The sequence below is a fragment of the Oryza sativa genome, chromosome 2 (assembly GCF_034140825.1).
Source record: "Oryza sativa Japonica Group chromosome 2, ASM3414082v1".
In the NCBI taxonomy this organism is placed as follows: Eukaryota; Viridiplantae; Streptophyta; class Magnoliopsida; order Poales; family Poaceae; genus Oryza; species Oryza sativa.
The window spans coordinates 23,471,374-23,482,545 of record NC_089036.1 but is presented as its reverse complement, the minus strand read 5'-3'; the positions used below and the strand labels follow the sequence as shown (position 1 = coordinate 23,482,545).

The window sequence follows — 11,172 nt, the reverse complement described above, 5'->3', positions numbered from 1 at the left end:
TCGGAGGGAGCGAGGCAGCGTGCGGCCCGTGAGGGGTAAAAAAGCCAGGGAGGGAGGGATGGGTGAGACTGAGAGATCGATCGAGAGAGAGAAGAGGGATTAGCTAATGACTCCGGCAATGGCAGATTTGTGCTACTAACAGTTTAATGGTCGCCTTCTTTCAACTAGGGGCATGTTTGGTGAAGCTTTTAGCTGCTGCAGTTTATCCTAGAATCAGAAGCTTCCCTAAACAATACAGTTTTTTGTTCAGATTCTGAAAAATTGTAGTTGTAGAATCCAGAAAATAAACTAGAAGCTGGAAAAGCTGGCTTCCAACTAGTTGCTTCTCAGAATCTTAAGCCCTCCCAAACAGGCCCTAAGGGCCTATTCAGATTGTAGCTAAAATAAACCTTACCAAATTTTGGTAATGTCAAAATTTTAGTAAGATGGTAATATTGCCATAATTTTAGCAGGATTTCTTAGGCTCTGTTTTGTAGTATAAGTTCCCAACTCCTCATTTCCGCGCGCACGCTTTTCAAACTGCTAAAGGTGTGTTTTTTTTGCAAAAAGTTTCTATACGAAAGTTGCTTAAAAAAACATATTAATCTATTTTTGAAAAAAAAATAGCTAAAACTTAATTAATCATGCACTAAAACGCTGCTTCATTTTGTGTGCCGGGGAGTGAGGGTTCCCAACCCTCACTCCCGAACAGAGCCTTATGTATTTACCAAATTTAAAAACAAACTAAGCATTGACATTTTTTTTGACAACTTTACCCAAAAAGTATGGTTGAAATAGCATCAAAGTAAACAGGCCCTAAGGACTTCGACTCAGCTCGGCTGTTTCCCAAATCGTTTTGAATGGGGTTACCGTCACCCCATGATTTGGACGGTTATCATGATAACCGTATAATTACTGTAAGATATACCGTGGTTTTAAAAATTGAGAAGGTTACCGCAGGCGATATTCGTATGATTTTATAAAACCATGATCCAACCACTGACCACTGTGTAGTAGTAGCACACTGCTTGTGTAGCTGTAGCTTGGGTGGCACGGGGATTTGAGGGGAGAGACTTAGTCTATTGTTGTATTAGTAGTGTTTTTGTTTGCATGGAGGAGTAACTAATTGGTTGATCGGTTATTAGTTAGTAGTTAATTAAGGAAGTGTCAAAGTCTTAAAACTCTTGTTAGTGCACTCCACAGGTCAGGTCTCCAAAATTGCTTGCCGCTTTCCTAGAATTTTCTTCTGGGTGGTGGCTGTGGTTAGTGGTGTGTGGATATGGAGCCATGGAGGTATAGAGAGGTGATTTGTGAAAGCTCTTCTAACAAGAAACCATGTACCCTGTTTCTGAATGGAATAAAGTTTAAAAAAGGGAAAAATCTTTTTTCTAAACTTATAACTGATAAATCGCACATGAAAATGTTAAAATATATAGGTAACCGTAAAAAGGTCAAAGTGTGGGGGTAAAAACAGAAATACTACTCACTCAAACCCAAAATATAGCTGCCGAGATAGTAGTAAGAGTAAGATCGAAACTACAATACTATAATTATACTTTTATTATGAAAAAGAATAATCAAAACTATATGATTATACTCATTAAAAGTGCCATTATTAGCTTTCAATGGAAGCTGGGGTATCCACTACACTAAAAAGGAGAATAATTCTTATTAACAGATATGGGGTAAAACAGAAATGCTGGAACAAATATAACTCCATGAGTATTAAAAGTGGAGAGAAACAATAGGTGGAAAATGATTACTTTAGTGCCCTAAGATCTGCACATATTCAAAGGACGGAAAGATAAGTCTGTAAAACCGCCCAAACACGGCATGGAATGGGTCAGATTGGTTTCGCTAAAATGATAATCATTGGGGCCATGATGCATGCGAATAAATTATTTATCTTGGCATCTTACATTACATCACCTAGATGAAAATGGTTTTATACCACATCCTTGTCTAAAAAAAATGATTCTTTCTTAGGGATGGTTCTTAATGTAGCAGTACTACTAGTGCTGCTGGTAAAGTAAGGTTGGCTAATTTGGTACTCCTAGTAGTGATTCTTTGCAGTGAGTAATCGGCAGTATATAAGGGCCTGTTTAGTTCCCACAAACAAAATTTCCCACGCTGTCATATTATATATTTGGACACGTGCATTGAGTATTAAATGTAGAAAAAAAAACCAATTACACAGTTCACCAGGAAATTGCGAGACGAATCTTTTAAGCCTAATTGCGTCATGATTTGACAATGTGGTGCTACAATAAACATTTACTAATGACAGATTAATTAGGCTTAATAAATTCGTCTTGCAGCTTCCCGGCGGAATCTGTAATTTATTTTTGTTATTAGACTATGTTTAATACTTTAAATATATGTCCGTGCCAAAAAATTTTGCCAACTAAACAAGCCCTAAACCAAACCAAGAGAGAATGTGTCATTTGTGTGTGCGCACATACAGGATGTCTAGTGTCCTTTAATATCTACTATTGCGGTATGTAGACGAAACATTTCTCCTTCTGAACGGAGAAATTTTCCGAGAATTTCACAGAAAGTAAACCAATTCATGCAAAACCACACTGCAAACCCCTGCATCTGAAAGAAGACCAATGTACCAACAAAGAGAAACAAAAATCCAACTAAGGGCCCCTTTGAATTGGAGGAAAAACATAAGAATTTTGGAGGATTTCAATCCTATAGGAAAATTTCCTATGAAGCTCTTTGAAACAAAGGATTGAATCCTATCAAATCCTTTGAAATTCCTATGAAATAGATAATCCTATAGAGATTTTGGAGGAAATTTAGCAAGAGCTTCAACCTCTTAGTTACTTTCCTTTGAGTCTCTCTCTCATCTAATTTCTGCGTTTTTCCTGCGGTTCAATCAAACGGTCATTCCTGTGTTTTTCCTGCGTTTTGCAATCCTCTGTTTTACACTTACAATTCTATCAAAATCCTACGTTTTTCTTATTCGTACGTTTTCTCAATTTTGCGATTCAAAGGGGCCTAAAACTGATCTAATGATGCTTGGTCCGATGTTTATTAGGGTCACAGGGACCCCACAGGCTAACCAAATTTGTCCATGTCTGGAGCCCAGGCGTCCGGCCAATGAGGGCGTAGGCAGGCGTTGCGCGTGTGAGTTGTGACCTTCTCTCTGCACCAGCGATAGACATGGATGGAGATGCAGATAGACTGGCACATGAAGCCAGAAGGTGGCACGAAGCAGCCTGAGGCCGAGAGCTCCGTGTCCTGTAAATTATTGCATTATTAGTACACGGTTTATCTTGGCTAATCACCTGGTTAAAAAGAACTTAAATTATTAGTAGTATATGCTAGTGGTACACCAGTACTAGTGTAAGTACACTTGGTATGATGATTGTGATGATAATGATGATGATGATGATGATGCTTTCTCGCCTCTGTCGACAGGGGGCACTTGTCAGATCGAACTAAGCTCTGATGCTCCATTAGGAGGGACTAATCACTGTGCAGCATGATTAGTTTGGTTATTAAACAATCGGATCTTGGGGATTAGGGTGTCACCCGTGGGGTTCATATGTGTATTTTATCTGCTCCGAATTTTGTAATGCCAGTTCTGGGCTGGAGAAGAAGCCTGCACTTAAAATAAACTTATGTCAAAAACCAGGGCATCGTTTCGATTGCAAAATTTGCAACATCGATCTAGCTGTCTCTCTGGTCGCTGCGGGTTGGAGAAGGGGCAGCTTCTCTAGTGTGGGGCTGTGGGCCTCGATGCTCTAACGCGTGCCACGTGTGCCCCAATGGTGTTTTTTTTTTTGTTCTTTTCGGAAAAGGAATGCAAGTACAGTGGCAAGAGCTATGAAATCTGATCATGTGCCCTCCGGCCCTATTGACTCTGATTTTGGATTTTCGTTTGTATGTTTTTAAAGCTTTCAAATAGTGTATTTCATACTTTCTCCATCCCATATTAAGTTCATCTCTAGCTCCTTCCTTTTATCCCAAAAATACGTTCATTTTTTAAAGTAATCATTACATCAGAAATTGTGAAAGTATGGAATAATTGTATTGGAAGATGATAAAGTGAGAAATAGTTGCATTATGATTTAATAAAATAAAAGCATTGTAGTCTCTCTTTTTTTTAATTAGTATGTGTGGGATGTGTGAAAAATAAACTTATTTTTAGAACAAAGGTAGTACAAAAATATTTCTATATGATTTTTTAAAAATAGTTTTCTAAAGCAATTTTTTAACTACTTATAACTAGTTAATTCATTCGTTCAAACCCTAAATTTTAAGGATTTATCCTCTTGTCCCACATGCCTGTAATCTTAGATGATCTCACGTGTCAGCGCTATAGGAGTATAAATCCTCAATTTTCAATCTAGGGAGAGGATATGACCAAATCTCTCCAAATAATTGTCAAAATGATACCTTTTGCTTACGATTTAAGCATGGCACGCCAAAGTCTAATCGAATCAAATTTCGCCCCCACACTCACGGAGATGCTACTGGAAGTCTGCAACTGAAAACAACATGCGCAACGCAACCACACGCACGGAGAGTCGGAGACGTAAAGACGACTTTGACCCACCCAGGAAAAGGAACAAAATTTCTACCAGAAAGTGGCAGGCAGTCAGGCAAATCGGTCGCGGTCGTAATCCATGGCGGTAGCGATGGTCACTCGTTAATACCGATCCAAGCCTGCGTTCTACAAGTCAAAAAGGCAGGAAGAAAAATGTCCAGAAGCAATGTAGACAACCACGTTGTTAAGCTAGGAGATTTACAGGTTACAGTTACTAGCAACAAAATGGCACATTGGTGCATTCGTAAGTTGCTAATCTTACTTGCTAGTTTAGTTTGAGTACAAGGCTCACGCAGGATATGCATCAGATTCAGAATTATACTCTGCCCTGTGAGCATACCTCATTCGACAGGCCACTAGATGACTAGGCCTTTGTCTGGTGAGGTCCAACGCATAATTGCATAAAGAAAATCACGCGACAACAAAAAGAGAAAGTAACGGAAACAGATAAGCCTGAGATAAGGGAACATAGAGTACATCAACAACTTAATTTAAGAGAACCTTGGAAGAGGTCTAGTACAATTACAGTTATCAATGGATGAGATCATCGCCGTTTGTACAAGCAAGGTTTCAACTGAGGCCAATCGATGTTTTTGACCACCTTACTCTTTTCCTGCAAAGACGTGAAACCACAGCATTCAATGCCAGACTATAGCTGAACAATAATCTCTCAATGATCAAAGTATAGAGTAATTTTCAAGTGCAATTAAGGTACGGCAGTGGCATAACTGACCTTTTTCCGGAAATGGAACAGAATGAACATTTTGTTTTTCGCATCCTACAGAAAGGAACCAATTGCCAATTTAGGAAACATGATGACACTGTTCTCTTTTCGCACAGAACAGTCTTGTGTCAATACAGAACAATTTTCATATCACAAAATAAGTACCACACATGAAAAGGATACACAAAATGGGAATCCGTCATGTGGGTACATCAAAGGAAACATTTCAGATACCATCACCACAAAGAGAGAATGGGCACAAAGAACATATTAGTTTCTGAAGTACATGGTAAGGATGCGATGTTTGAAAATATGACCTATTGTTCGGTAACTACTGCACTAAAAGCAACATCATCATGGCTTTGAACATTTAGTGATGCCCAGAGATAGTAATAAATTAAATAGTAATAAATATATCATCGAGCGATAGTATAGATTAAATAGTAACAAATATATCAGCACAAACCAGTGGACCAGAATGGCCTCAGTTTCTGACCATATTAAATGGTCAATTATGAAATGGGATAAATATAATAATCACCCAATCCTATCAAGCTAATTTTCAGCCCAACATCCAAGAAGTCAGAGATTTTTTTTCTTGAGATATACAAGTCGTTATTCCATCAGTTCGCTAATAGATGATATGTCCTTTTTCACATATGCGCTTCAGGAGTTTAGCCTTTGGTTTGGACATCAGTAAACATCGCCATATTATGTTATAATCCTTCATTCCTTCTAGGACTTCACTATATAAAATTAACTCATTGTAACTAAGAGGTTGTTTGGTTTGTTACCATTTTCGGCCATAATAAATTTTGGCTTTGGGAAACCAAATATTACCTCATATATCCTCCATACCAAAATTTGGTAATTCTAGAAACTTCCTAACTCAACATCATGTCAAAAGTTTAGGCAAGGCATCAAACCAAACACACCATATATACCTCTATCTTAACTGATTTTGGCACCGCTAAAGCTGGTATGGTTACAAACGGCAACAAACCAAACAGCCCCAAAGTCCACTTGAGAAAAAGGTAGAAGAAACCGTAAGTATACCTTCGAAACAAGGGAAAACCCAAGCTTGCTGATGGCCTCACAAAATTTATCAGGATCAGCACCTGCAGTGTTTGGGTCTAGCCTACTCCTCACTTCAGCAATAAGAAGCCAACCACTGCATAAACAAATGTATCAATAGTAAAAAAGGAAGCACATACTTTGTCATAGAAGTGTAGCAGCTAATCATTAGGGGCAAACCTTGGTTTGAGAACTCGGTTTGCTTCCTCTATATAACTCGGATAGTTTGTTCCCATTAAAGACAGACAAAAAATTGCCACATCTACAGAGGATGACTCCAATGGAGTCTACAGAAATAACAAAGCCTTTAGTTTAAGTAACAACTCAATTAAAAAAAACAGATATTTTAGTGTTTATTTCGTATAGTTGTTTTACATATGTTGCACATAATGGAAATCATGAAAAATGTTTAGAATGTCCCAAGAGCTATGTTTAAAATGGCCCAAAGCTAGTGATTTATTTCCTTCTTGTGACATATTAAAGAATTATCAGAAATTGTTTTTGGTTGATAATGCACCTCCATTGTAAGAATAGCAACTGGCCAGCTGCTTTTACCTTTGGCCCTCATACACATACTTACATTACTTGTAATTCATGCATGAGTGTACTGAGTATTTGAGTATCGACCATAATGGCTTCTATTTTTAACACAGGAACAACATGTTAACATCAGAAAAATTCAATGCTAAAAGAGTATTGACCATGTAATGACTTGGAATCATGAAAGATAAATTGTGGAACCCACACTAAGAAATCAAGGTGCACAAGAATATAACCAATATTTGGAGGATTAAAGTTGGGTCATTTTGTAATGACACATAGTGTAGTTGTGAAGCTTAGTAAGAATCATGGAAAAAGAGCATACATGGCTGACAAGGAATTGCCAGAATTTCCCCTGAAGCTAAACTGGAAATGAACCAAGAAACACTTTGTTCATTTATGCTAACACACATAAACAACATGCCAACACGTTAAAGCACCAAAGAGGTACAACCATACAAGATATGGTTAAATGCTTACATGAGCCATATCACAGGCAATGACTGAAGGGTCCTCTGAAACAAGATCGATGGAGAAAACCTTGTTCTTCACATTTTTAGAAACTGCTGCATTGCCTAGACAAGATGTCAATTGTATTACCATGATTATGCCAGGGAAATAAAAAGGAAAACATTGTGAAAAGGTGTCGGCATATTGAGAGTAAATGTTTAGCATTCTTACCACAGCCAAAATCTGCAACTGTCCAAGATGCACTATGACTCTTCAACCAATTGATTATAACATTTACTGGTTGCTCTGGCCAATGCGACATTTGCTCTCGATATCCTGCATGATACTAAAAGAAAACAAAGTGAAATCTCAGCCATATATCAGGTGGTATGAACCATAGGGGCAATTATTGCTGCAATGCAAAAAGTCCCTGCATATCGATCGCTGCAATACATTTTCCTCCCACAAAATACACAAAAATAATTATTCAAATAAGAAAGAAACAACTAACAGCATGAGGTTTGTGTAGATAGAACTGTAGAGGTACAAACAATAAGGCACTGACTGAAGAGTTGATGAGGTAAGATATGAAAAAGTCACCACCCAGAGTTCAAAATTTGTTGCCCATACTCTTCAAAGATAAAATTCATCTAGCAAACAATAAGATTACCAAAATGGATGAAAAGTGCATAGCATACCACATCAAAAAGATCAGGCTCATTTGTGAAGTAGTCAAATGCATCTTGTCCACTGAAAAGAAAAAAAAACAATGTTTGAGTAAAAGTGTGAATATTGCAAAAATGAAGCTCTGATTAGTGATTTCTACATTTCCAGTTTCCAAGGGTAAAGTCGAAGCCACATTAGGAACTCCAATTTAGAATATTCTGAGTCATACGTGAGAGGGCAATCCATGTTTTTCAGGCATACCGGTTGATATGACCAATAATTAACAGTACCGGGTCAGACAAAGCATGAAGGTTAAGATTGATGCATGTCACTATCTCTTAGCATGATTAAAGATAGCAGTATTTTGTACAAAATGTAAGCTACAAACTGTGTGGATATTTCAACATACGAAATTTGGAGTATCGTCATGTTCTTACACTTCATTATTGGTTGAAGACTGTTCAATACAGTATTGATAATGTAAAGCATTCAATAATAGCAGCACATCATTAGCATAAAAGTAGTGTTATCTGGAGAAGAATTCGAACCTGCAAGTGTATAGTTTCTCATTTAACATTCTGAAATGACCACCAGATAACCTTGCACGCATCTAGAGTGCACATCATAAAAAAAACATATCAACTAATTAGCTCAGAGAAAAAAAATTCAAAGAATAAACAGAAGGTAAAATAAGTAAAACATTCATATAATAAGTCATGAGTTATCTCCAAACTGCAGGCTAGTTCATTAATTTTGTTTTTTAAGCAAAAGTTATTAAATTATTAAGGAGCAGCAAATAAAAGCCTAACGTGAATACTGTGTTGCCTAAAGAAAATGTGAATACTGTGCAAATTCAGAGCAATGTATCACATTCAACCATGCATAAGAGCATACGAAGCACTACTGAATTACTGAGGTTTGGCACTTCTACTGTCGCTACTAAAGAATAACAGAGGAGGCACCCTATGCTTTGACTTCACCCACACTGAGAGATCATCCAGATTCACTAAATAACCCATCAACCCTAGTCAAAATTTATTCCCGATACCACCCCGAACATTTTGTACTTCCACCGACTCCTGCTACTGGCACGGCATATACTCCTGCTCCTACCTACCAATACACGCCTAGGCCTCGCAAACCTCTGCTCCGGAGAGCCGATTACCTTGTCGAGGAGGCTCGCGGGCTTCGGCTTGCTGCCCCGTCCCTTGGGCGCGGCGTCGTCCCCGCGCTGCCGCTTCGCAGGAGGGGAGGGCGGGGACGCCGACGCCGCCGCCCCCGAAGAGGACGAAGCCTGGTGCTTTCGGCGGTTCCGGCCGCCTCCTCGGCGGCGCCGCTTGCGGCCGCCGGCTGCCGCCGCCGCCGCCTCCTGCAGAGGCTCCATCGGGGAGGGAGGCGGCGCGAGGGGGGAGGGAGTTCGGGGTTTCGTGCCGCTGTTCTGGGTTGCGGCGACTACAGTGCAGCGAGAGAGAGTGGTGGACGGAAGCGGGCCAGGGTGAATATGTATATATTTCGGCCCAATAGCTTTCTTGGGTCTGGCTAGGAAAAAGTACACCGAACGTCCATCAACTTGTCATCGAGTTACAAAATCGTCCTCCAACTACAAAACCAGATATCCGGCGTCCCGTAAATCAAAACCGGTCATAATAGGTTCTTTGATGTTTTTTTTGACCCGGTTTTATCCTATGTGGTGGTTGAGTCAGCGTGGGACCCACATGTCGGGGCTGCCACGTCAGCCTCCTCGCTCTATGTCTCTTTTCCCCTCTTCTCTCCCTTCCTCATCTCTCTCTCCCTACTCTGACTCAGCCGGCTGGAGGACGAGGGCGTCGGCGGCGAGGAGCAGCGCGCGGGCGACGAGGGGAGGAGCAGTGCGCGGGCGGGCAGGGGGAGGAGCGGTGTGCGCGCGGCTGCAGGAAGGGGCGGCACGCGCGCGGGCGGCAGGAAGGGACGGCACACTTGACTTCCTCCACAACTCCGACGCCATCTACGTCATGCGCGACAGCGTCGTCGCCCAGTCCGCGCGCCGCCCCTTCCCGCCGCCCACCCCCTGCCCGTCCGCAGCTCCTCCCTCCACCGCTGCTGCGTCGCCCATCGATGCCATCGCCGCCGCCGCGTTGCCCGTCGCCGCCCGCCGACACCCTCCTCCTCCCACCGGCTAAGTCAAAGAAGGGACAGAGAGATGAGGAAGGGAGAGAAGAGGGGAAAAGAGAGAGAGGAGGCTGGCGTGGTAGCCTGACATGTGGGCCCCACATGGGTTACACGCTGACTCAGCCGCCACGTAGGATAAAATCGGGTCAAAACCACCGAAAGGCTTATTATGACCGGTTTTGATTAGTTAAGGGACGCCGGATATCTGGTTTTACGGTTGGGGGACGATTTTGTAACTCGATAACAAGTTGAGGGACCTTCGGTGTACTTTTTCGGTCTGGCTATATGTAAGAGGCCCAAGAGAGCGTGAGGTTTGAGTGTGCTGAACTAAGGCCCGGTTTGATAAGTCTGAATTGATGGAAGAATATCTGATTTTCTGATAACAATCGAGGCAGCAAACGAATGAGTTATTACAGAGATAAAAATGTTTGTCGATACCCGTAGACTGGATGATTGGGGTATTAGGGTTCGTTGGTACGAGTATCTACGTGATATGATATCAAGCAAACACAAAGACAAGAATTATACCGGTTCAGGCCCCTAATCAAGTAATAGTCTTAGGTGGTGTTTGAATCTCCTGAAGATAAAGATTAAATGCTTCACACAAAATGAGATAGTAATAACGTGCGATTAATTGAGTTTTAATTACTAAAAACATGCAAAATGAACTAATATGATATTTTAGAGTAACTTTCATATAGAAAGTTTTTGCACGAAACATACCGTTTAGCAGTTTGAAAAGCGTGCCACGAATATCTAAAATTTTATCCTCTACTTATAGAAGAAATGAACATACCCTAGTCCAGTTTATATAGGATTGATATGAAAAAACCACAAAGTACAATGGGAACAAATGAATTTGGCGATACCGATGGGATAGTAGTCGATGGATTCGACGAGACCTCATGGTGACTTGGCTTCACGTGCTATGAGATTCGATGCCTTCGAATCTCATACATGGCTTCGTAGACTATGATGGGTGTGTTGGCGGTGAGATTCGATGCCTTGAACCCCTCCCAGGGGGTGCCTT

The 11,172-nt window shown here is 40.7% G+C and overlaps 1 protein-coding gene across 1 annotated transcript; it reads right to left on the bottom strand.

Moving 5' to 3' along the window:
* Window positions 1-4,975: 4,975 nt before the first annotated feature.
* LOC4329847 (ribosomal RNA-processing protein 8) lies at window positions 4,976-9,468 on the bottom strand. Its single transcript, XM_015770225.3, has 9 exons — window positions 9,160-9,468; window positions 8,543-8,604; window positions 8,027-8,078; window positions 7,560-7,674; window positions 7,359-7,453; window positions 6,519-6,625; window positions 6,321-6,435; window positions 5,274-5,318; window positions 4,976-5,153 (listed from the first exon to the last, which is right to left on the bottom strand). Exons 1-9 carry the CDS (start codon window positions 9,376-9,378, stop codon window positions 5,085-5,087), a joined length of 879 nt encoding a protein of 292 aa, XP_015625711.1. The 5' UTR covers window positions 9,379-9,468; the 3' UTR covers window positions 4,976-5,084.
* Between the last annotated feature and the right edge of the window lie 1,704 nt (window positions 9,469-11,172).